Genomic DNA, 26,947 nt, shown 5'->3' with positions numbered 1-26,947 from the left:
GGGGACATCTCCTGATTACTCACAGTGATGTCCCCTCACCCTCCCCACCAAGGGGCCCTAAATGTCTAAGGTGCGGTTAAAATTGGCGGGTAGGGTGCCAGGAGGACATCTGCTGCTTGCTTGCAGTGATGTCCAAGCACCCCCCCTACCAAGGACCCTTCATGTCTAAAGGCCTGTTCACACCGGGACGAATTTCGCCGGCGATTTTCGCCGACGTTTAACGCCTCGTGACTAAACAAAGGGCACCAACGAGAGTGTGCACACCGACGCAAAAAAACGCCAGGCGTTAAAGCGTCAAAAAAAAAAACGCCTCGGGTTCGTTTTTTTTTTCCGACGCGTCGCGTCGAAATCTACTCGACCAATGAGAATGACGCTTTTGCTCACGTGTCTGTAGCTTCTGAAGTTACAGTAAAACACAACTTGGGGGCGCTCAAACACAAAACTGCCTTGCTGAGCACACATACGGGCGAAGAAGATAGACGCCAAGTAGCGTCTACACACAGCCGCGAAGCAATAATGACGGACATTCTAAAATATCCCCGAACCAAGCACCAGTTGGAGCTACTGGTGCTTGAAATATTCATGTTTTCTTTGTTTGATTCTGACAAGCGTGTAAATACTTGCTCTCTTCTTCTGAGTGAAAAGCGACTTTCAGAAGCGTAAAGTTGCGCAGCGCCACCTTGTGTACAGGAGTATTTCTGTTTACATTAAGCGCCATCTAATGTCAGGGAATGAAATTGCATGTTCGCTCGGCTCATCGTCAGCGAAAATCGCCTGGGTGTGAACACAAAAAACGTGGCGAAAAACGCTGGCGAATAACGCCTGGCGAATATTCGTCCCGGTGTGTACGGGCCTTCAGGTGCAAATAAAACCGAAAGAGGGGGGGCCCACTCCATACGGCAACCATAGGAGGGGGGCCACTGCCAAGTAGCCCCCCCAAGGCGCATCGCAGGCTAGACCCAGTTCATATTCTGCACACATGTTCCTGTATATTATTCCAGCCACTATGTATTTTTTAAGACAACAATTTTCACATATGTCAAATGAACTAACAGATTGAATTAGTTCTAAAGTCTGTAATGGAAAGGAAAAGATTATAAATTCTTGTTGGAATAAAACCAGTTTGTTTAGAAGAAAAGAATTGGAAACATTGTTTTGATAAAAATGCAGAAACAAAAAAAAACGTTATTTTTTTTCTCCTCTGTTCAGAACTGTGTTTTAAATAAAGTTTTTATTGACCAGCCCCGCCCCCTAGCGCGAGCTTCTTCTTGGTCACGCGGAATGGCTCCTTTGAAATTCTGCGCGAATGTGTCGTGGATCTTCACGGAGGTGCCGGACCTGAGCAGGCGGATCCAGGCGGCCGCTGCCGCGGGCTTCCAGGCCGTGGAGGCCGCCTGGATTCTGGACTCGAACCTGCAGGAGCTGCAGAGGGTCAAAGAGTCCGCGGGCGTGGAACTGGTGCTGCTCAACACGCCGCCAGGTGAGTCCTGGCTGCTGGTCCCGAACGTACCTGCGGGACGGGGAGGCTCTGAGGGGTTTCTGGTGGTTTGCAGGAGACCTGAAAGCCGGGGATCTGGGTCTGGGAGCGGTTCCTGGCAGAGAGGCGGAGTTTAGACGCGGTCTGGACCAGACGGTGGACTTTGCTAAAGCTCTGAACTGTAAGAGGTGAGGAAGAACTAGTAAGAGGAGATGAAGCACAAACAAATGCTGAATAGCCGGAAGCGACTCTGCAAATCCACATCTGGATGTCTGACAAAAACTGGAGGGTGAATTAAAACCAGAAACAATTTTTATTCATAAAGCTGCAACTCCGTTAATTCTAAATATGTTTACGGATTTAGTGGGCGGGGCCAGCTGTGGTCTACAGATGATTGGTTACAGCTGTGGAACTTGAGTCGCATCGAATGATTAAAACAATGAGTTATATAGTTATAGTTATATATATAGTTCATATGAGTGATAACTCATGGGATTAAACTCACTTTTTGATAAGGTCACAGTCTGACTGCAGACAGTTGGAGCCAGGACCATTTTAAGGTGGATTGTGTTGTTAACTACATACAGACCCTTAAAAAAATTAGAATATCACGGAGAAGGGTATTTATTTCCACAATTCCAATAAAAAAAAAACTGGTCAGAACATAGATTCAGAGCCCATCCATCAATTTTCTTAACCCGTTATGTCCCTTGTGGGATGACAGGGTTGCTGGAGCCTGTCCTGGTCACTGTTGGGTGAAGGCAGAGTACACAATCACACACACCTGTACACCAAGGGACACTTTTAGAGTCACAAAATAACCTATGAAGGGTGTTTTTGGACTGTGGGAGGAAACCAGTGTGCCCTGAAAAAACTCACGCATGTACAAGGAGCACATGTCCCAGCCGGGATTCGAACCAGTGCCTTCTCACTGTGAGGCGAGACCACTGCACCACTGTCTAATGGAGGATGAAATCTGCATCTCCATCCGGATCCTCAACACTGGGAATCCTGAAGTTCTTTAGAACATTCTGCTAGACTGTTGCAGTGATTCTGGATTGAAGAAAGCAGAGTTTACCAACACCAGCGCCGGACAGTACAGCCCAAATCACGAGTTAACTTCACTCTGGACCTCCAGCAGCTCGGGTTCTCCTACTCACCAGTCTCCAAACCGTTGGACCTTGATTCCTAAATGAAAGATACTTTCCTTGTTATCAGAGAACAGGACCGTAGACCGCTGGGCAGAAGTCCATTCCTTGACCTAAGAGAGACGTTTTGGTCCAGACTCAGATGTGTCTTGACCCAGAAACCCGACCGTTGTAGCCCGTGTCTTGGATGAATCTGAATGTCTTTGAAGCTGTTCCTCCACCTCAGGGCTGCACGATATGAAGAAAACTCGCGATATGCGATATTAGTAATTAATATTGCGATAACGATATAATTTGCGGTATATAAACAATTAGCAAAACAACCAAAAATATTATTCCCATTCCATTACAACAGCTTAAAAATTATACTAGAAATGACCCTTGTTGACATAGGAGGCGAACATACAACATAATAGGGCGCCATCCGATAAGTTAACGTGAAGGGGTCCATATGATTGGTCAAATGCAGAAAGGGATTCTTTCAATCTATTAAACACTTCAAGATGCCATAAGATTGTTTGGCCACATCTAAGGTAACCATTTATTGCAAATTTGCTGTCTTTTGCGATATGCATATTGCACAGCTTGATATTGCGATAACGATAAATTTGCGGTATATTGTGCAGGCCTACTCCACCTCATTCCACTCTTTCTGGATGTCTGCAGCGTCTTGAATCTGTTGATGATCCGGTCAAGCCCACAGTCGTCTCTCCAGAGCCTACATCACACGGCGCTCTGTGAACAGCCAGGAACTTTGGAGGCTAACCCAGACTATGGAGGGGATCAATGATGGTCTCCTGGCTGGTTGTTAAGTGAAGAGTCCTCCACCTATTGAACCAAACTGAGAATGTAATGACATCTGGAGAACATCTGTGCAGGTGCTTTGAGTTTAGTAGATGATTAGTATAAAACATTCATGGTCTGCAAAATGTTGGCATATTTCTCCACAGTATTCTCATTTTCTCCAATCTTATTGTAGATTTTATAAAAGGGAACCCCAGTTTATTTAAAAATAAATTCTTGAAATCATTAAAAATGTGGTCCCTGAATCTATACTCAAGTTAATTTTTTGATAGAAATATGGAAATTAATACACTTTTCCATGATATTTAATTTTTTGGGAGAGGGTCTGTATATTAGTGGACATAATTTCTGACATCATTCATAGTTCTGCGATGACATGGGATGAGCCCCCGAACAGGAGTTTTCTCCTCCCATTTCAACAACAGGTTCATGGGAAAATTTTAAATTTTACAAATACATTTTTGATTTTCATAAAATCACATCCCAGAGAATCGTCATCAATGAGAAATAAGGCAAAATATATTGAAAATATCCTTGAAATTGTTGTAGTTCCACTAAAGACCACTGGAGGCAGCTTGCTGAAAGGAACACTTCTCCATAGACTTTTATGTTAAAAATCTAACTTTACTCCAAAAATAAACTTGTGTAAAATCCTTTGTACTTCAGTTCTTGTGGTTTGTTTAATAATAAAAGCAACAAAAATACCATCTTGGACAGTTGAGTCTCCCCAGGTCATTCAGAAATATGGCGACAGATGTAAACAATTATAAATTCAGCAGATAAATTCAAATTTCTGCCACAGCACTAGCGCTCATCATCATCTATCAAAGGAGGCGTCGACGTCTTATTCAGACCGTGGAGCGGCGAGCTCCTTACACGTGGGAGCGGCTACAAATGAAGCCATTTTGGGAAACGGTGGTTGGTGATTTTACAGAGGAGCTGTGGATCCAACTATTCTGCATGACACACTCAACTTCTGATGAGCTGTGTGATGATTTCCCACCTCATGTGGTGCCCGCTCTGCAGTGGCCAAGACGGTCAGTTCCCACCAAGAAAAAGCGTTTCCATTGCAGCTCTGCCAATTATGTCAATTTTGATACACCTCAATAATCACCTCCTCCAAAAAACGTTTTTTCGATCAATGTGATCTTTTTCGAAATTGCCGTGTTTCCGTTAAGTTAATTTATTATCGCAAATCCAATTTGTGCGATTTCATAGTCAACGGAAATGCAGCTATTGTTTTTTTTTTAAAAAGAACCACAGTTATAGGTGTATAACCATGAACCTAACAACAGTGACAGATGACCCTTCAAACTGCAGACTCAGCAGATGAGCAGGTTTGCAGGACAGAGTCCAAACTTGTGAAAACATTATCAGAGGTTTGAAACGACCAGCTCAAACCTGCAGATGTTTGCAGTTTCGCGTTTTCCTGAAATCCATTTCAGAAGTCAACAGAATTGTTTTTACTTCATTGTGGACAAACATGCAGGGATTTTTTTTTTTCTGTATAAGTTCAGCGTTTGTCCTTGCAGAAATGAAGGAACCTTCAGCTGCTTTAAACTGATCCTGCTGTCATGTTATATATCTTTTCAACTAACATCAACTTCAGACTTTTCCAATACAGTTGAGGTTTATAAACCTCTGGCTGCGCTCTAACCTCTCACCCTTTCCTGCTAGGGTTTTATCCATTGGATATGGAGTGTAATGCTTCCAGATGTAGTAGCAGGTTCCTGTCAGAGCAGGTCGCTCTTAACTGTTAGGGTCTCAGCAGAGTTTTGGAGCAGATCCTGAACATTTGTGTCCTCCTGCAGGATTCACCTGATGGCAGGAAGGATTCCTGCAGGCTCCTCCAGAGCATCTGCTGCCCGGGAGATGGAGGCCGTCTTCATACAGAACCTCAGATATGCTGCTGATGTCCTGCAGAAGGTACCTGCCACCCATCATAAATAACAGGGGTCCATTGGGGATGGTACACTCCTGCATACTAGTTTTAAAGCCTAAATGATGTGTTCGACATCTGTCTATGGAAGTTAAAGAAGGTTCATATAGTTCTCTGGCCACGCCCACTTCCTTAATGATTCATCCTTTTCTTTTTCTTCTCCGTGTTGATATCCTTTTTTCCGCCATTACCCGATGGCTTCCTCAGTTTTTAAGCTTTTTTCAATACATCAAACAAAGTAATTTTTATCTTCCTACAGCCTCAGATTATTTGTGTTTTTGTACAGCGCCTCCATAAAAGCACAGAATCACATTTACCAAATTCTTTTGGAGTATAAGTCAGGTTTTCTTTTGCAGAAGGGGGCAACTTAGACTCATGTGCAACTGTGTTTTGTTTTTAGTAACCCTTGCTAATGTGTTTGCCGTTTTTCCACTAACAACCACTAGAGGGTGCTGTAGGTGAGTATCAGTATTTGCTACTGACAGCAATGACGAAGAAGCGCTGCTCAGTCTTAAGCCAGGCTTGACAGAGATGTGACCACACAGAGGATGAAGAATTCAACGGATTTAGGAATAGAGTATTTTGTTGACTTGTTAGCGTGTTCTTTTAAAAATATCTGAATTTTTGTTTTCATATGTTGCGCTAACCGCAAAAAAGTTGGCAGAAAGATCGTGATGTGTTACGACTTTAGATTTTTCTTTCGTATGAACATGTCCATATAATGATGCGATGATTTTATGATTCTGCACATCATCATCATCATCAGCGGGCGTCAGTGTTGTTCTGAATGATCCACAGGAGGAGATGACCGGACTGATCGAGCCCATCAACACAAGAATCACAGACCCCACTTACTTCCTGGACTCCCCTCACCAGGGTAAGACTGACACTTGAGCTTCAGGGGGTCAGGTGGTCTGCTCTCTCTGGGACTGGTGTTTGTTTTCGTTCTGGACGGAGATCTTGTTGTTGGAAAGGTTGAACATTTTCCCTCGTTTTGAACAAAGCTGATGCCTGACAGAGATTCCTGTCATCTCTTCTGCAGCGGCAGAGATCCTGGAGAAGGTTGGACGGCCCAACATCAAGCTGCAGATGGTGAGCGCTCGGAGACCGAAGAGGAACTGTGTCGAGTTTCGGTCAAAAGCATAAGTATGCACGTGCACTGGAGCAGAACTGTCCTCATAAAGTCGTGCTCCTCACAGACGGGTCCTCTGAAGCATTAAGGAGCGTAAACACACATCCATGCGCACCCCTCCCCTCCCTGCTCCTGACATGTCGCGTGATTTTTAACATTTTTTAACTTGTCTTTTTAAATTAATTCATTTATTTTAGTAGGTTACTGACATGAATTTGGAGTCACTCCTGTTCCTTTTAAGCCTCGTTTCCACTAAGCGGTCCAGTTCAGTCCGGTCCAGTCTAGAATGGTCCAGGCAATCCAGGTGGGGGTTTCTACTTAAAGTTGGACCGTCACGGCAAATGCGGTGGTGAAGCTCATAACGACAATGGAGGTCATCCAGCAGCTCATCTTCTCCTCTTGGCTTTTGGTTCTTTGTATCTACAAAGCACTTCATGTTGTTTGAGAGAAGATTGCAGAGGGCGAAGAGGAATACAGCCACTTTCTTTTCTCGTAAGGACCTTCTGCCAATCAACAGGTTTCAACAGTAGCTCCGCCCTCACTGGTCCGTTCCATTTTTCTATGGGCGTGCAACCAACAGGGGCCCAAAAATGGTACAACTGGGTCCAGTTTAAAAGGTCCATTTTATAAGGGAAACATTCAAAATGCTGGACCGGACCGTTTTGTATTTGGTCAACTTTATTGTCTAATCACAAAAAACAAGCAAACACAAACAGAATTGTTAGAATTACAAAATAAAAAAAGAACTCACAAAAATAATAATGTAATATTATTTACCTGGTAGCATCTCATGATCCCCCTGTTGATAAGATTAGATTACATAAAACTTTATTCATCCCACAATGGGGAAATTCTCTTGTCTTCAGCAGCAAAAAATACATTCAGCAATCAAACAGCAAAAAAAGTGGATTTCACAGAGGATAAAGTGACCTTGAGAACAACATTATAGAGAGAACAGAGGAACATCTGTAAAAACTGCTTTATTTTTATTTTGTTTTTTTAACAATGACATTTCTCTGACCTGGATTTATTTTTGTCTATTCTTATATATGTAAGAGATTTTTATCTCCGGGAAGCACTGTTCAGACAAGCAGTTGTACCTCTAATAGCAGCACAGGCTTTGCTGGAGCTCTTCAGTCTGTTTGTTTAAGGATCATATAGATTCACGCATTCAAAAAAGTCAGGATTCAGAGTGGAAACAAGTCGAGGACAGTTCAGCTCCAGTATAAAAGCAGAATTATGCTCACACGATTTTTGACAGAACATGGAAAACATAAGGAAGCAATACCGGTAAATTGTCTTATTGTCTGAACTGCTGCAGGACCTCTTTCACTGGCAGATCATGGATGGAAACCTGACTCAGAACATGCAGAAGTACTTACCTCTAGTTGGTGAGTAACAGACCAACCACTGGTGAAGCCTTCGTCACAACTGTCCTTATGGGTGGATACAGGCAGTCTGCGGGTGAAAAATGGTCAAACCTGCATGGAACACGTAGGTCAGCAGGAAAAAGGAAAATCATAGACTTCTCTTTGATCGAAAATGTTCATCCACATTTTTTTCTAGAGGCATGTTGTGGGAGACGCATGATGGGGAGAAATGTGATGGTGTCCATATTTAAGAATAAGGGAGGTGTGCAGAGTTGTAGCAACTACAGAGGAATAAAGCTGATCATTCATAAACTGAAGGTAGGAGAAAGAGTAGCTAAAGCTAGACTAAAAGCAGAAGTGAACATTTGTGAGCAGCAGTATGGTTTCATGCCAAGAGAAAGCTCTACAGATGAAATATTTGCTCTGATGATGTTGATAGAGAAGTACACAGAAGGTCAAATAGAGCTACACTGTGTCCTTGTAGATCTGGAGAAAGTTCATGACAGGGTCCTCAGAGAGGAACTGTGGTATTCTATGAGGAAGTCTGAAGAAACAGAAAAGTATGTTGTAGCGGTGCAGGACATGTACGAGGGCTGTAAGACAGTGGGGATCTGTGCTGTAGGGGTGACGGAGGAGTTCAAGGAGGAAGTGGGATTACATCAGGGATAAACTCTGAGCCCCTTCCTGTTTAAAATGGTGATGGACAGGCTGACGGATGAGGTTAGACAGGAATCACTATGGACTACGATGTTTGCAGACGATATTGTGATTTGTAGCGAGAGCAGGGAACAGGTGGAGGAGCAGCTAGAGAGGTGGAGGTTTGTCTTTGAAAGGAGAGGAATGAAGGTTAGTATCAGAAAGATCGAGTACATGAGTGTGAAAGGTGTCCAAATCTATGGTGAGACCAGCCATGTTGTTAGCCCCAGAGACAGTGGCACTGAGGAAAAGACCAGAAGCAGAGCTGGAGGTAGCAGAGATGAAGATGCTGAGGTTCTCTTTGGGAGTGACCAGGATGGATAGGATCAGGAATGAGGACATCAGAGGGACAGCACATGTTAGAGGGTTTGGAGATAAAGTCAGAGAGGCCAGACTGAGATGTTCAGACATGTCCAGAGGAGAGACGGTGAATCTATTGGTAGAAAGATGCTGAGTCTAGAGCTGCCAGGCTGGGACCAGTGGTCTGAAACGGTATATTAAATTTACAATTACATTTAAAGTTTTACATAATGACTATGAGACTGCTAGACACACCTCTGCTCACATTAAGTTGCAGCCCCTCCTCTCGACGACTTTCCATGTGCCTAGACAATCCAAAATCCTGCAGCACCAGTACAGGTCACCCCCCTGTATGGGTTCATGTGACTAAAGCCTAAAAACAGGATTAAATGAAGGATCCGTCAAGTTCACGTAAACTGCTATTTCAGGTCACGTTCAGGTGGCTCAGGTTCCTGGTAGGAACGAGCCAGATAGTCCTGGAGAACTGAACTTCAAGTACCTGTTCAACACGCTGGAGAACCTGGACTACCAGGGCTATGTGGGCTGCGAGTATAAACCTCTGGGTGAGCGCTCCTCTCAGTTCTGGAACTAGCAAACAGTCAGGGTGTGCTGATCCTGTCTGCTCTCTGCAGGCTCTACAGAAGGCGGTCTGGGGTGGATCAAGGAGTACTGGGCTCTTGGTTCTGAATCTGGAGGATCGAGCCTGAAGCTGTGACCCAGGTGCTTCCACTGGTTCTGTTGGGGTTTTGCAGTTGAAGAAAAAGGAAAAGTTTTGAAGATCCAGTCCAGCTAAATGAAAACCTGCAGGATTTAAGGATTTGCTGTAGATCTTTCCCAAAATGTTGTCAGCAGACCCAAGCCCAGTTAGCAGATCTGAGAAGTTCTTTGTCTGACCTTCAGACTAGCGCTCATGTTCTACCACAGATAATTTTGCTCTGATCACTCTGTCCAATTAAACTAGTCTTTTCTTAAACAAATATATAATAAAGTTTAATTTTGAGATGATTACAGTGTCTGTAGCTGTAAAACAACAGAAGTAAACAAAAGTCTGGGTCCTGAAGGTCTGTTGGAGAACTCCTTCAGTGGATCAGGAACCGCAGAAGCTGCTTGCCCTCCATCCATCATTGCCTGAGGGTCTTTAACCGACTCTTTAAAGTTAGAGCATTCAGTCTACGCTGAGCCTCCTTCAGGAAGCTGGAATCTCCTTAGGAGAAGCTCAGACGTCGAGGAGGAACTCTGAGCTAGCTGCAGAAGATTGGATGCATAGGTGGTGAGGCATTAAGGGCATGTCCAACCCGCAGACCCAAAGTGACTCGGGCGAACACCTCAATGTCCTGAATCTGAACCCAGGACAGGCAGATGCTTGGATTTTTGTTCACAATGCAAAAGCTGCTTAGTAGTGCTACTGAAGTCCAGCTGCTTCTCTGGTTTCTCTTCATGACTCCTCTTGAGTAGAGGTTTTCATCAGGTCCTCCAGATTTTCTGAGGGACTTTTAAGAAAAAAGGAGGAAAACCGAGAAAATGTGGGGAACATTCAAACTGTTGCACATTAATATAAATTCTGAGATATTAAAACGACTGGGTGAAGCAAAAGTCCCTGTCCATAATGCTGCCACCACTGTGTTTTCCACAGGAGTGAAAAGATGTGAAACAATCTCCTGGGTTTTTTTCCTCTTTTTTTTTTTTTCCTTGGCTGGTCAGACTTCTCCCTTGTGTTATCTTAGATGACCCCACCCTTTCATTGACGTGTTCTCCCTACCATGACAAAGGTGGATAAAGGTGGAAAGATTTCATGTAATCCATGGACACCAGTGAAGATCACAAATCATTGAAGAAAAAAGGTTCAGCGCACTGTCTAGTGGGTCTAGATGACCCAACTCCCAACGTTGTACCAAGGATAGCACAAGGGTTACACAGGTTTCATTTTTAGCTACATTCAAACCAGGCATGTGATACGCATTCATGAATGTCCCTTTAAAACCCATGGCTCAGCCCATGGTGTTCATACTGGACAAGCAGGGGGGGTGACTGTTCTTTTTTTTTTTTTTTTTTGCTACTAGTGAATGTTCACAGCCAGACTTTTTCTTTCCCAGCTCTATTCTCATACTCAAATCCAGGCCGAGTCATACCAAAGGCTCTAAAAATATGGGACCCAATGCCTCCCTCCATTAACCCTTGTGCTATCTTAGATGACCTCACCCTTACATTGACGTGTTCTCCCTACCATGACAAAGGTGGATAAAGGTGGAAAGATTTCATGTAATCCATGGACACCAGTGAAGATCACAAATCATTGAAGAAAAAAGGTTCAGCGCACTGTCTAGTGGGTCTAGATGACCCAACTCCCAACGTTGTACCAAGGATAGCACAAGGGTTACACAGGTTTCATTTTTAGCTACATTCAAACCAGGCATGTGATACGCATTCATGAATGTCCCTTTAAAACCCATGGCTCAGCCCATGGTGTTCATACTGGACAAGCAGGGGGGGTGACTGTTCTTTTTTTTTTTTTTTTTTGCTACTAGTGAATGTTCACAGCCAGACTTTTTCTTTCCCAGCTCTATTCTCATACTCAAATCCAGGCCGAGTCATACCAAAGGCTCTAAAAATATGGGACCCAATGCCTCCCTGCATTAACCCTTGTGCTATCTTAGATGACCTCACCCTTACATTGACGTGTTCTCCCTACCATGACAAAGGTGGATAAAGGTGGAAAGATTTCATGTAATCCATGGACACCAGTGAAGATCACAAATCATTGAAGAAAAAAGGTTCAGAGCACTGTCTAGTGGGTCTAGATGACCCAACTCCCAATGGTAAAGTGCCTAGGATAGCCCAAGGGTTAAGGGGTGGGATTGGGTGGGTTAATCCACCAAATGGTTCCCGAGCGGAGAACAAATTTCACACACCTAGGTGTGTGACAGCTGGATACCATAGTTTCTCATCTGTGATCAATTTTCAAACAGCACATACGTGACTACCAAATCTGAGTCCTTGATTAGTCAAGTTTAACCTGGTTCAACTTTCAATAGACGTGCATTTAGTATGTACAGCCTGAAAACGGTAGTAGATGTGTGACATGAGTGTTTTGATCGTGAAATCCTAGAACGCGCGTCTATGTGCGTTTACATAGACTTTTCATTGAGAGTGGTCGCTGGAATGTGCGTTGCAGAGGGCGGCATGAACGTAGCTCCAGAGGCAGATGATTGGTGCTTGACACACACAGACTGAGAGCACGCTCTTTATTTACACATGTACAGGCTGGAATAGATCTCCAAGAGCCTCACAAGCTGCGATGCCACAGACCCGGTTCTGCTCAGTCCAAACATCGGATCAAAGAGAGCCTCTCGCACCCACAAGGGTCATTGGATCAAACCTAAAGCTTAAACCGTTTTTGGGTACTGGCTGGCTCAGGAAGTGACCTCAGACAGTTCAATTCACAGACAGGAAGGCACTTGAGGAGGCAGTGAGGTGAAAACGAATCGCCCTGCTTCGCTCCTGAAGGCACCAGATCCAACGTGCATTTCACCGACTAAGCTGTACAGGTGAGAACTGGATCCTGGTTCATGCACAGGTTCAGTGGCTGAACATTAAAAGAACAAGCAGTGATTCTTGGAGTTTCAGCTGAGTGCATTCATGTTGGTGCATCAAGACGCCAACATGAGCCCGGGTGGGCTCTAAAGCAGCCCGGTCCATAGGTTATAGCAGGCTGTGTTGATGACAGACTCCAGGTGGTGGTACATGGACACCAGCTGAGGGGGGGGGCTGCTGCTCGGAGCAGGCTGTGCCGGCAGAGGCTCCCGAAACACGACCTTAAAACTCTGCAGACAGAATAGTTTACAGAGGAGCTGTCATCCACACATCTGGACACCAAGAAATTCAGGAATGATTTGAAAACTCACCGTTTTCCCAGATGGATTATCCAGAAATACCAGAACAAAGCAGTCGGTGAACTTCTGGTTCAGAACCGCCTGGAAGAGAACCACAATCCAAAGTCCAACATTATTGTAATGTCCTACAAATTTAAAGAGTTTTTGGTCCAAAAACCCAGAAAAAGGGGGTTTTTGGCCTTTAGAGTCACTAAACTGATCTCAGGTTTAAATGCAAGGAAACATTTTTAGAGGAAACTTCTGGAACGCCCCTCTTTCATCTCTGCAGTGTTGCAAACATCTCCAACACTTTCAGAAGGATGCATTTGGTACTTTCAGATTAGATTACCACATCATCGATAATCATTTGCTCTAAAACCTTTTCAAAGACCCAGTCCGATCATCTTTTGAACTATTTTCAAAGGGTTCCTAGCGATCTAATTATAATTACTTCGTTTTAGGCTAAATCTAAAAATCTGTGTCTTCATGTAGAACATAGTTTCTGCAGAGCGGCATGAGTTATGCGCGGTTTGGAACAACCCCGCCCCCCTTCCCCTCCCTCTATGTCACAAATACGCTCTTACTGCTCCTGATTCAAAACAATTTGACCTAAGAAATACTCAGAAATGCAAGTTTGAACTTATTTTTTATATATGTCCTGGAGGACATGTATAAAAATATTAAAAACACCAAAGACAGTATTTTTCTTTATTAGAGTGAGTCTTTAAAAAGCCTTCAGCTGATCCAAAAAGCTGCAGCCTTAGGTCCTGTGAAAATTGGTAAATATCATTTTCACCACTTTTGGTTTCTTTACATCACTGAACTAAAGTTCTCCTATTTTCGAACTGAATCTTTTTCCTGATTCATACTCAGTACAAAAACGAAGAAGTTTATGTAAAAAACTTGAATGAAAGACGACAGATCTCAGCTGAAGATCAGCTGAATGAAATCTCAATCCCTTCTTCATCCCGAGTGGCAGCCTAGCTCCTGGCTTTAGAGGGCGAGGTTCACCCCATCCCCTTCTGCACGATGTTTTCTTATGAACAGACTGAGCTTTCAATGGAGAAGGTTGCTGGTAATAAATGTTAAACTATTTGATTACACTTCAGCCTGAAGCTGTGCAGAAATCCTCAGCTCACCAGATACTGGACGCCGCTGTTGTCAAAGTGCCGGCAGTTCTGCGGGAAGCGGGACAGCAGGACTTTGATCAGACTTTGGTACCAGGCCGGACTCATGGTCAGAAAGCAGTCCTGCAGAAACACAGATGGCAGTCAGCTAAGCGTTTCCTCTGAAGCTAGAGACAAACTTCTAACGTTCAGAGACTCGGAGGTTCTTCTCTCCGCAGGTCGGTGAAAGCAGTTTTCAGGTTTTGGTGTCTTACCAGCTGGGGGTCGATCTCCCCCACTGATTGGCTGTGCACGGCCTCCAGCAGCTCCTCCAGCTCAGTGAATGACAGCTTGGCCAGAGCCGCATGTTCCCCATGGAAAAGCCTCTTCCACAGGTTGTCCCGGCGGCAGTGACCCATGGCCTGCTCCACGTTGACCTGGATCTGCTTGCGGGCCGACGCCACCTCGTTGCTGAGCAGCGGGAACAATGGGCAGGAGTACAGCAGCCCCTGAGCCTCCAGCCTCCCCCCTCTCAGCGGATAGAACTCGTTGCCATCACTCGGAGTGGAAGCGCTAGCGACTTCAGAGGAGGAATCCTCCCAAAGATCCTGTTCGTCCCCTCGGGGCCCTGCAGCCTCTGCTCGATCCTGGGGGGCTCGACCACCTGGTTCAGCGGTATCGCGGTAGATCTGAGGAAGCTTTTTAAAGCGGCGCATATCAGCGGTGAGGCGGGGAAACAGCTCCCTCTGGCTCGTCATGATGATAAAGAAGCGCAACCTGCAGGCAGAAGTCATGTTAGCATCACGGATGTCATCTTCTCTGGACTTGCAGCCTGGTTTCCATCTAATTATACATAATTATGCCATTTTCAGCCAAAATACAGAAATTTGTGCCGTTATTTTTGGACAGCTTCAGCAGAACAGCAGAAGCTCTTTCGAAATTCACCTCTGAGCCCGCCCCCACTTCCTGTCACCCATTTGTTTACCTGCACTCCTGCTAGTTTACAGACCTACACACCCCTAACCTAACATTACAGGTGCAGCAAAAATGGCAACCAATGTTGGAGGTTTGAGCCAGATTCCAGCTCAAACGAGAAAACAAGACATACATGGATCAATTTGTCTGCAAGTGGATGCATCAGAATGGAGCAGAGCAGGAAGCTTGTGGCCACCCGGCGTATTTTTCACCACAACTATGATCTTTTTCAAACAGCACTTTTTCATCTGCTTCTGATTAACAGCGATTTGATTAAAGAAATTCTATGAAATGTGCAATTTTTAGCCTTATGCAGTTTACATATGTCAAACACAATCAGAAAAATGCCACAAGAACATGTCAAAAACACGAAAAACACTATTTTCATCAGAGTGAATCTTAATGTAAATAAAACAACAACAAATAAAACACTTGGGTAAAAGAACTAACCACAAACTTATGAGCCCAATGAACCACCAAAAGCTGCATGTCCAGAAGTCCTATTTCGTCCTGTTCTTTCTTGTTCAACACTGGTTAATGGTGTTTCCATCTTGTTTTGTTGCGTGCTATTATCTACTACTATTAATACTTTCCTTGAGGAACTGGTCCAACCATACTAGTTAGAAATGAGCTGCAGCTACTAGACTCCAAGCTCCAACATTACTAATGCATATGTTGTTAACAGTACCCTGCCTTCGCCCAAAAGGAGTTGGGACTGGCTCTGACAACCATGTGAGTTGAGAAGATGGATGTTGGTAACCCCTGGACACCTACTGATGCAAATATGCATCAAACCGCTCCCAAATTACTTTAATTTGATCTCTACTTAAAGACTAAAACAGCAGTAAATCTTTTTCATAGCTGACAAATAAATATTGGCGTCAAGGGGTCAACAGTATGAAGAACAGCAATTGTGGATTTTTTCCCTCCAAAACAAGCAGAAACCGGAACTGGCCAGAGTTTTCGTGGCTCTTTTAGTTAATAAATTTAAATAAACTCCAAGACTAAGAAGCAGCACTACGCTTAGCCACAATGTTTCAATGTTTGTTATTGCTATAATGTGAGGCAAAAAAAAGAAAAGAAAAAAAACAAGGATGGAGTTGGCACACAGAAAGAAGTCCTTAGAGGTTTGGGTTGCCTTACTTCAACGAACCTGCCCACTTTGAGACTTTGTAACGTAATCCAAATTCAGATCAAGGTCAAGTGTGTCCCAGGCATTTACTGGACTGAGTGACCCCCACCCCGAATGTTCAAAATAGGAGGTACCTGCTATAGACTTCTATAGAGAAATAAACAGCTATAACTCAGTCATTCTATTGGTCAGAATAATCATTCATGCTCTCATACAATTTTTTTAAAAATGTTTTTTATCATCTTAATTTTTCTTAATGGTAAGGGTTCTTTATTGCAAGTTATTCAAGGTATAGATTGGCCAATCAGATGTCTCAATAAAAGTCTGTGGTCTCACACTGAATGTTCCAAACATTTGACAGATTTTGTGTAGCCTGCTTTAATCGGTAGAGGTGTGGCCTTTCAACAAGGTTACTCTTGATTGGAGAGAGTGGTTGCCATAGAAATGTAGAATCACACTGACTTGGACCGATTACTGCTCACAGACTTTGTCTGGCTCCAACATGGCGGCGTCGGTTTCACAAAAAAAAATGGTTACATAACTGACTTCATTTGGTTGGAAGTGAACAGTTTTCTGTCACGCTTACTCAATCCAGTTGTCATATACAGTCGTGGTCGCAGCATTTGGCAGCATGCAGGGAAAAACTCTTATGATGCAAACGCAGTTTAAGGTGGACTGAGAGCCCCTCTCACCTGAGCAGGTGCTTCTCATTGTCGGACTGCTCCTCAAACGGAGCAGCGTTGTGACAAACCACCAGAGACACGTCAAAGTCATCGTGGTGCTGCAGGCCCTCCAGATCTTTGTAAGAACCCGAGCTGCCAACAGAAAAAAGGTCAGACTGATGCAGGAGCGAGGATCAGATGGAGCAGCGGCAGCTGTGCCTTCACCTGGTCCACAGATCCACCAGAGCGTACTCGGGCAGTCCTCTCTTACTGTCTGCAGCAGCTGCAGCCTTGGACATGCGCAGGGGCTTCATGCCGTAGGTGCTGGCATGATCGGTGATGTAGTTGTAGAGCTGGTGGCCCGTTATCATCCCCGTGGACACAGACAGGCTTCCTGATTCATATAAGAACAACGTGTCACTTTTTCCAACTCAAAGGCCTGTATTCTCACAGGTGCTGTTCAGGGGTAAAGGTTGAGGGAGCTAGCGAAATGGCCTAATGCTGCATCTTCAGGTTGTCATAAAGTGGTTTAATGATATCAGCTCTGATAATGGTGGAGGTAAACAGTCATGCACCAAATTTAAACAATGTTGGACAAGAAAACACAAGCTTAAATGTTTGAAGTGCTTCATCAGAAGTTTCTACTATCTGTGTCAATTACTTGTTTTGACCAATAAAGGCTTTCCCAAAATATCTAAAGTTTTTGAGGTGTACCGCTGCTTCGGTCACATGACATGACCACGCCCACAAACCTCACGGACAAACACCTGGGCTATGTCCGAATTCCCTCACTACTATGTCTATTGCAGGACCATCCAGTGCCCTGAATTTTAATGAAATTCAGACAGATGCTCACTACTTTCTTTTTTTTAACGGCAAATAATAATAGTAATAACAATGGATTGGATTTTTCTAGGCTTTTCCAGACACTCAAAGCGCTTACAATGTGTCCATTATTCATTCACTTCTCATTTACACTTGGTGATGGTAACAACTGAAGTACCCTCAGCTGCCCTGAGGCAGACAGAGGTGTGGCAGCCAGTTCACCCCTACAGCCCCTCTGACCATCACCGGGACATTCATCCACACTCACACACCAGTGGAGCCACACTGGTGGCATGGAGGGTGAAGTATCTTGCCCAAAGACCCAATGGTTAACTGGGAGGACCGGGGTCGAACCGGCGACCCTTCGATCATTGGCAGACCTGCTTAACCACCTGAGCCCTAAATGTGACATCGTCCATTTGGCAAAGTAAAAACTTAATAAATATGAGCATTTTACAAAGACTATTCAAGAATCCACTGTGTATACATACATTTTTCAAAGAAAAAAATCGTTCAAACGCAATGCATTGTGGTCTATATTCGCCAATTTAGAGAGCATTGATGTACACTTTTCACAGAGACTTCTGGGAATTTTCTAGGGCACTGGATTTTCAAATAGTAGATTCAGACAGCCATAGAAAACGGCGAACGCCCAGTGCACTAGCCAGTGAGTAGTGAAGGACTTTGGACACAACCCTGGTTTACAGAGGGCTTTGTGAACATCATGTCTAAATCTTTGGATGGTGATTATTTTGGCTCATCTGCTGCTGACAAACGTCCATTTAAAAATGTAAAATGGACGAAGCAAACATACTTGTCTGTTGTTGGAACAATATGATACAAATTCTATACTAAATTTAGAATAAAACTTCAAAGTTTACAGAGATGCGCATGTCAATTCTGACCACAGAAAAGAAAAAAAAAAGGATTTAAACCAGAATGCTGGTTTAAATGAAGACTAATAGTGTGTATAAAAAGCCCCCTTGTGGTTACCTGACAAACTGACCTGGCTTCAAAAAGTCAACATCTCTAATTCTATTTAACTGATTATGAATTGTCTCTCTGATCTTTCTTGATTTAATCCTTTAACGTCCACTCTCAACTCACTGGATTGTGGAACAGAGTTTGGGATTAAGTCATGTGTTTGCGCAACAGTTCATCATAAAGCTGAGATCAAACCCCACGGTCACCTTGAAAGATGTGATTGCGGCCAAATTTGGGGATGTCCGGGTGATGGGAGATGAAGTCGTCCAGGAAATCTGTGAGCTGGTAGCCCTGCCGGAGCGTCATGTGGGAACCCACCAAGTACTGGTGAACCACTCGCAGGTGGAAGTCGTAGCTGAAGGAGTGGACGTGCATCAGGTCCCGCACCTTATCGCACTCCTCAGTGAACAGCATGGAGAGCTGCAACAGAGCCGGAGCCAGCATCAGGATGCAGCAGGCTGAAAGCACGCCCGACCAACACGTATGGCCCAACTTCCGTCTGACTCCACGTTCATCTGAGTTTCTATTGGTGAACCTGCTTCTGAGTGACATGCTGCATGTAATTCATGAAGAACTTAAAGCAGATCTTCAAGTCTCAACTAGATTAAAAAACACTTATTTCAACCAAAACCAAGAAAAAACTTGAAATGAAAATGGAAACTGTTAATGACATGTCTGCAGTGACTCCTGGTGCAGACAGTCGCTATAAAACGTCCAGATTTTTTCACATTTATTTAATGCGGCAAATACAATCGTCATAAAAGAGTAAAAAAAAGAAGCCTGCAGGAGCCTTTCAGTCTATCAAACTACTCAGGTTACCGTACCAGAGTTTGTTTAAGCCCAGAGTTTGGTTGATGTGTCTGCTTTGTTCTGTGCCCCCGGCACGGCGATCTAATCAAGGCCATCTTGCAGGGGTGGCCCAAAGCTTGGTTCAGTGAACTCTGGCATCGAATAGATCTAATGAAAATTACTCAGTGTGCCAAAGCATCGTACGTCAAAGCTAGGAGGTCGGCTTCGTAACATGTAGTGTTAAAAATTTCTCAGCATAAAATCACAAAAAACTGAAGACAAGATGGTGCTCTCAGAACTGACCATTGAAAATGAAGTGGAAACTACTAAAAGCTGCCAATAGAGGTAAAATGCTGGCTAAACACAATGAAAGAATCAAATGTACATTTCTGTCCAAATAAAATTCTATGAAACAACACTTGGTAAAAATAACACAAACTTGCAAACGCAAAGATAAAATGGTTAAGACCTGACCTTTATGCACTGCCAGACAGCACACATTTTTAAAAACTTTATTGTACCAGCATCTTTCATGTGTTTTATCACTCAGCTGTGTATATTCCAAAGCATAAACAGACAGTTCTGTTGTTTAATTCCTAAAGCTTTGACTTTTATGAAGGTGTTTATGAGGGTTGGTAACTTTAAAGGATTATTATAAATTAAAATTAAGGATTAATGATATTTACTAACCTAGGCATTTATTTTTTTAGTCAAATGCTCTTCTGCAGACATTTCTTTCATAAGAGATTAATGGACAATAAAGAAAATTGATGATGCTACACATTATTTAAATTAACCCGTTGAAATCACAATATAATGTTCACCTTTGTCATAAAGGACAGAAAGACAGAGAGTATACTCCCCCCTTCTGCATGGGGAAGTATTTGTGCTCCGACCCGGATACGTAAAAGTTAAAGATGAACAGGGAAAGGTCGGACTAAGAAAACAATTGTGATCCAGAACAGGTTGTATGGACTGACTATTGTGGGGATGGACTTCGAATTGTTCTTTTGTGGACTTGAACATTAGCGCCCTGACTTTCACCACGTTGAAGGACTCGTTTTTCTGCACTAAGACTAGACTGGTACGAGGGGGGCGATGCTGAAACCACTGAAGGAGACACTGTTCCAATAAATACAGACAGGACCTGCATGAACATCTCAAAACAGTGAATGTAAAGACTGATGAGGAGTCAGGTTTGATTTTCTGGACAGAGCAGCAGCTGATTGATAGAAACAAAGTTGGAACACCCACAGCCGCCAAACCACAAATGGGGAGTCAGGCAGGGAGAAGAAATCACAAAGAATGTATAATCAGGCCAGAAGCTTCAAACCAACAATTAACCTCCAATTATCCCAAGCTCCCAATCCTCATAACTGAAACTTTAGAACATTCAGTTATGAGGAGGTTCCTGTCAGAACCTGGATCTGAGGTCCACTGAGACAAAGAAGACTCCCTTTCACTCCCACAGACAAAAATAGACAAGCAGATCTGAAAAGTCAGAAATCAAGTCTGATGGTAGGAAGCAGTTTGCAGGGGGGTGTGGCCTAATTGAAGGTAGACACCCCCTCAGAGAATGGCAGGGACATACCGCACAGTCAGACACTGGCATGGAGTCTGGAAACGGCCTGCAACGAGGTTTGGAGATGAGGCTGCCCTGATGGAGAGACCACAGGAGGACTGAGAGACGGACACACACACGGACATGGACCACACACACAGACAAACAGGGACCACACACACAAAAACGAGACAATAAAAACAGACGAACAAAGACCTCCACACACAGAAAAACAAAGACCTGCACACACAAAGACAAACAAATACCGTGACAAAACAGAGACCTAACACACAAACGAACACATACCTCATAATGGCATACGAATGGAGACCATGTACACACATGAATGGAGACTTCAAAAAACAAACAGCACACACAGAGAACTCACATACATAGATGAATTGAGACAACACATAAAAATGAACAGAAACCTCACACAAAGACAAACAGATACCTCACATATAGATGAAAGACACCACACATGGAGGAACAGAAACCTCACATTCAGTTGAACAGAGACCTCACATAGAGGAACAGAAACTTCACACATAGATGAACAGAGACCACACACATAGATGAACAGAGACCTCACACATAGATGAACAGAGACCACACACATAGATGAACAGAGACCTCACACATAGATGAACAGAGACCACACACATAGATGAACAGAGACCTCACACATAGATGAACAGAGACCACACACATAGATGAACAGAGACCTCACACATAGATGAACAGAGACCACACACATAGATGAACAGAGACCTCACACATAGATGAACAGAGACCACACACATAGATGAACAGAGACCTCACACATAGATGAACAGAGACCACACACATAGATGAACACAGACCACACACATAGATGAACACAGACCACACACATAGATGAACAGAGACCTCACACATAGATGAACAGAGACCTCACACATAGATGAACAGAGACCACACACATAGATGAACAGAGACCACACACATAGATGAACAGAGACCACACACATAGATGAACAGAGACCTCACACATAGATGAACAGAGACCACACACATAGATGAACAGAGACCTCACACATAAATGAACAGAGACCACACACATAGATGAACAGAGACCTCATACATAAATGAACAGAGACCTCACACATAAATGAACAGAGACCACACACATAGATGAACAGAGACCTCATACATAAATGAACAGAGACCTCACACATAAATGAACAGAGACCACACACATAGATGAACAGAGACCACACACATAGATGAACAGAGACCTCACACATAAATGAACAGAGACCACACACATAGATGAAAGAGACCACACAGACAAACAGAAACCTCACAAACAGACGAACAGAGACCTCACACATAGACGAACAGACACTTCAAATATAGATGAAAAGAGACCTCATACATAGATGAAAGAGACCTCACACATTTACAAACAGAGACGTCATATTCATATATGAAAGACACCTCACACAAAGATAAACAGAGACATCACACATAGAAAAACAGAGACCTCATAGACAAACAGAGACCTCATACACAGACGAAAGAGACCTCAAACTAAGAAGAATATAGACCTCATACATAGATTGAAGAGACCTCACACACAGACGAACACATAGAAGAAAAGAGACCTCACACATATATTAGATAGAGACCTCACACATTGACAAACAGAGACCTTATACACAGATGAAAGACACCTCACACAAAGACGAACAGAGACCTCACACATAGACAAACAGAGACCTTATACACAGATGAAAGATACCTCACACATAGATGAACAGAGACCTCACACATAGACGAACAGAGACCTCACACATAGACGAACAGAGACCTCACACATAGATGAACAGAGACCTTATACACAGATGAAAGATACCTCACACATAGACGAACAAGGGCCTCCTACACATGCGAACAGAGACCTCATACACATAGATGAAAGAGACCTCACACATGGATGAAAGAGACCTCACACATAGACAAACAGAGACCTTATACACAGATGAAAGATACCTCAGACATAGACGAACAGAGACCTTATACACAGATGAAAGATACCTCACACATAGACGAACAGAGACCTTATACACAGATGAACGATACCTCACACATAGACGAACAAGGGCCTCCTACACATGCGAACAGAGACCTCATACACATAGATGAAAGTGACCTCACACATGGATGAAAGAGACCTCACACATAGATGAAAGATACCTCACACATAGATGAACCGAGACCTCATACACATAGATGAAAGAGAACTCATGCATAGATGAAAGATACCTCACACATAGATGAACCGAGACCTCATACACATAGATGAAAGAGAACTCATGCATAGACGAACCGAGACCTCATACACATAGATGAAAGAGAACTCATGCATAGATGAAAGATACCTCACACATAGATGAAAGAGACCTTACACACAGACAGAGACCTCACAAATAGATGAAGACCTCACACACAAATGAACAGAGACCTCACACACAGACAGAGACCTCACACATAGACGAACAGAGACCTCAGACACAGGTAGAGACCTCACACACAGACGAATGAAGACAAGACACACAGAAAAATAGAGACCTCACAATAACAAAAGAAAGGGAGTTTACACTCACAGACAAACAGGGACCTTACACAAACAGAGACAACACACACACAAATAGAGACCTCACACAAAAACAGATGATTGCACACATCAGTGACACACAGATGAATGGAGACCTAACAATAACAGACAAACACTGACTCGGAACAGGCAACACAGACAGCCCTTTTAACAACAATCATGTAATGACACATACAAACACATCCAGGCAGATGACATACTAACACTTATAAACTAGTGTGACAAAAACTTTGGCATTGACTCATACACTTTGGTTGCCTCCTGGACATGAACAAATACCACCTTTTCTTCAATGATAATCTATCTTTTTATGTCTTATCAATATTTCCCTTGACCAAAGATTCACTTTCAGCTAAATGACATTTTTCAGAAGATTACACGATGCTGCAAAAGCCCGGATCTCACTACTGTTGCACGGCAGTGCCTCAGATTTTTTTTTGCCAAATCAATGTTTGTTCAGTTGAACAAATGTGTTGTTTTGTTTGTGAGCATTCGGTTCAGACACTAGGTCAGGATTTTACAGCACCCCTTATCCCCTTTTGTGACATCAGCTCTGTTTTCAACATCCCTAAACTATATTTGTTTTTTTTTTTCATTCAGTTATTTCTGCTGATGTTAAAAAATTTACACACTCATTTTCCAAATACCCACTGATTATTAAATTCACCTAAGAAGGAAAGAGGCAGAGTAGAGACAGGCGAGAATTCACATGAAACCCAACAATCTATAATGTCTTCTCTGACTGACCCTGAGAGCATGTTCTCTGGTGGAAATTGATGGCATTGTAGATTTGAAACCCTAAACCTCCCAATATAATAAACACATTTGACCAAAGGTTTGTTAAGTGAGCACCATCACCCCCACCCCCCAACCTCACCGCACACACTAAAAACAGAGGATTTTTGTTCGTTGTGTTTTTAGTTTCACGTTTTCTAACCTAAAAACACAAATAGATTATTTCAAACAGAAATGGGAAAAAAGAGAAGCATGGATGCCCAAACGTTCTACATCCCAAAAATCCAAACATAAATCGTGCATGAGTATAGAAACTGCCTCTTATTCACTAACTGCAATGAACTTTTTTGTTTGAAAACTCGACAGGTAACCAGGATGCACACACTGTTAACTACAACTTCCTTGCTGATTCTCTTCCACTCTCCAGGGTGTAACAGCTGGAGAGAATTATTGCTGTTTTTGTTTTAACAAGAGACTGAAACAGACAGTTATTGTCAGATGCTGTAGATTTACCTGTGAGTTGACACTTTGACCCATAGGGATGCGGGAACACTCCAGAGCGTACTGCTTCACACAGAAGTAACACCCCTGAAAACATGACAATGGGTTAGTTAAGGCAAGTTCCATTTTTACAACACAGTACAAACAAATGATCTAAAGAAAAATGCCTATTTTAAACATAAATGACAAATAAGTTGTAAAATCCTAATCTACAACTAGAATCTCAGTGTCACACCTGAAACGACAGCTCCATCAGCACGATCCCGCCTGGCAGTGCCCTCTGCAGGTGATACGAGGCGGTGCCGGGGGCGACTACCTGTCACAGAAAAAACATTGGTTTCAGTCTCACATCAGAGCCTGTAGGCAGAGCAGCATAGGTTTCAAGGATTTTAGAGTATAGGATTAGGATCTCTGAACAGACTTAGGACCTTTAGGAAACTTGAAAATAGTTTTAAGATGAGTATTCCCACACGGATGAAGACAAACCAAGGATGTTGGCTGATTTGGCAATGGAGATAAACAGGGGGAAACCTGGACCACAGCAGCTCTTACTGATGTTAGCTACAGAGAAAAGGTCGAGGGCGGCTCCCATCAAACTGATCTGGTCAGATGCCTACCCTCCAGCAGAACAGGTTCTGCACTGTTCCCCTCATGTCAGCATCAGACCCTCCAGTTTACCCGCTGCAGAGAATGACCTCGTGCAGAGCTTCAAAAAAGCCATTCTAATTGTTACCCAGGTAAACCGGAAAAAAACAATGGAAAATCAAAGGAGAATCAAAATACATCAAAGCAGAATATAGGAAGATTCTAAGGAGAACAAAAAGAGAATCAAAAGGGATGAAAGTAGAATCAAAGAAGAATCAAAAGAGATAATAGTAGAATAAAAGAAGAATCAAAGAAAATAGGAAAATCAAAGAATAATAACAAGAGGTCAAAAGACAATCAAGGGAGAATGAAAGAAGAATTTTTAAAAAAAATCAAAAGAGATCAAAGGAGAAAAAAGTAGAATTTAAAAAAAAGAATCAAAGGAAAATCAATTGAGAATCGAAACAGATTTAGTGGGTATCAAGAAAGAATCAAAGGAAATAAAGTAGATTCAAAGGAGAATCAAAAGAGATCAAACGAGAATATAGGTAGATTCTAAAGAGAACCAAAAGAGAATCAAAAGGGATGAAAGTAGAATCAAAGAAGAATCAAAAGGGATCAAAGTAGAATAAAAGAAGAATAAAAGAAAATAGGAAAATCAAAGAATAATAATAAGAGGTCAAAATACAATCAAGGGAGAAGGAAAGAAGAATTTTAAAAAAGATCAAAAGAGATCAAAGGAGAAAAAAGTAGAATTTAAAAAAAAAGAATCAAAGGAAAATCAATTGAGAATCGAAACAGAATCCAATGGGTATCAAGAAAGAATCAAAGGAAATAAAGTAAATTCAAAGGAGAATCAAAAGAGATCAAAGGGGAATAAAAGGACATTCAAAGAAAAATAAAAGGAGTATCAAATTAGAGTCAACGTAGAATCAAAACAGGTCATGAGACCATCAAAGAAGACTGAAAGGAAAATCAAATGAGAACAAAGAAGAACAATCATGGCTGAATCAAAAAAAAAATCAAGGGAGAATCAAACAAGAATCAAAGGAGAATCTAAAGAGAATAAAAGGGGAAGTAAAGAGAAATAAATGACATCCTAAGAGCTAAGTATGAATCAAAGAATAATGAAAGAACACCAACCTTTGGACTGTCTTCGCTTTTGTGCTTCACGTAGGAGAAGGACATTCTTCCCTCTAAAGACATGGAACTGAGCATGGCAGCACGAGCCCGGGCAATACTGCATGGGGGACACATGACGGGTTAGTCAGAGACAGACAATAGACTGTGAATCTGTGTAAACCACACTGGACTGAAATGTGTTTCAGGACAACAGACCTGCGAGCTGGAGAGTGAGGCCGGACCTGGACCAGGATGAAGCCCATGCTCTGCAGGTACTGGACGTACTGCTGCAGGAAGCTGTTGCAGATGTCTAGCAACCACGGCTCCTCCTTCAGCCGGTTGGGAAGCATGTCTGCGGAATCTGTGCTATAGCTGCGGTCCCGACCCGATGCCGTGGAGTCGTTGGAGCGGTGTCTCTTCTAAGATACACATCCAAAACCCACAGTATCATCACTCCTCTAAAACCACCACTCTGCTTTTAATGTAGAAATGATGAAACATAATCTAACAGTGGAAACTCTAAGAGCATATTCACAGACAGAAAGTCTGTCTGTAATCTTCTTTGGTCCAGATTGA

At 42.9% G+C, this 26,947-nt stretch overlaps 2 protein-coding genes across 5 annotated transcripts in view; one reads left to right on the top strand and one right to left on the bottom strand.

Annotated features, from left to right (window-relative positions):
* Window positions 1-1,228: 1,228 nt before the first annotated feature.
* hyi (hydroxypyruvate isomerase (putative)) lies at window positions 1,229-9,871 on the top strand. Its single transcript, XM_004067655.4, has 8 exons — window positions 1,229-1,480; window positions 1,554-1,665; window positions 5,241-5,355; window positions 6,167-6,245; window positions 6,411-6,460; window positions 7,822-7,891; window positions 9,295-9,429; window positions 9,499-9,871. The coding sequence occupies exons 1-8, from the start codon at window positions 1,282-1,284 to the stop codon at window positions 9,579-9,581; spliced, it is 843 nt and encodes a 280-aa protein (XP_004067703.1). The 5' UTR covers window positions 1,229-1,281; the 3' UTR covers window positions 9,582-9,871.
* A 2,220-nt stretch (window positions 9,872-12,091) lies between these two features.
* Window positions 12,092-26,947, bottom strand: part of szt2 (SZT2, KICSTOR complex subunit) — a 62,346-nt gene continuing 47,490 nt past the window's right edge. For 3 of the 4 annotated variants that reach the window (XM_023954046.1, XM_023954048.1, XM_023954047.1), the window contains 12 exons: window positions 26,588-26,790; window positions 26,393-26,489; window positions 24,900-24,980; window positions 24,677-24,751; window positions 20,800-20,865; window positions 18,626-18,839; window positions 16,836-17,004; window positions 16,641-16,763; window positions 14,117-14,618; window positions 13,875-13,985; window positions 12,769-12,837; window positions 12,092-12,687 (listed from right to left, as the gene is read on the bottom strand). In XM_023954046.1, coding sequence (XP_023809814.1) covers window positions 12,544-12,687; window positions 12,769-12,837; window positions 13,875-13,985; window positions 14,117-14,618; window positions 16,641-16,763; window positions 16,836-17,004; window positions 18,626-18,839; window positions 20,800-20,865; window positions 24,677-24,751; window positions 24,900-24,980; window positions 26,393-26,489; window positions 26,588-26,790 — 1,854 coding nt within the window. In that variant the 3' untranslated portion in view covers window positions 12,092-12,543. The remainder of the gene's footprint in view (window positions 12,688-12,768; window positions 12,838-13,874; window positions 13,986-14,116; window positions 14,619-16,640; window positions 16,764-16,835; window positions 17,005-18,625; window positions 18,840-20,799; window positions 20,866-24,676; window positions 24,752-24,899; window positions 24,981-26,392; window positions 26,490-26,587; window positions 26,791-26,947) is intronic. The other variant, XM_023954049.1, reaches the window with a different exon arrangement.

The sequence above is a fragment of the Oryzias latipes genome, chromosome 4 (assembly GCF_002234675.1).
Source record: "Oryzias latipes chromosome 4, ASM223467v1".
Taxonomy (NCBI): Eukaryota; Metazoa; Chordata; class Actinopteri; order Beloniformes; family Adrianichthyidae; genus Oryzias; species Oryzias latipes.
The sequence above is the reverse complement of the archived record's forward strand: the minus strand, read 5'-3'. Positions and strand labels throughout refer to the sequence as shown.

Bases quoted from the DNA above. Each gene is read 5' to 3' on its own strand.
- hyi (XM_004067655.4), top strand. From the start codon at position 1,282: ATGGCTCCTTTGAAATTCTGCGCGAATGTGTCGTGGATCTTCACGGAG. The intron at 6,246-6,410 runs GTAAGACTGACA...TCTCTTCTGCAG, and splicing joins CCTGGACTCCCCTCACCAGG to CGGCAGAGATCCTGGAGAAG. The intron at 9,430-9,498 runs GTGAGCGCTCCT...TGCTCTCTGCAG, and splicing joins CTGCGAGTATAAACCTCTGG to GCTCTACAGAAGGCGGTCTG.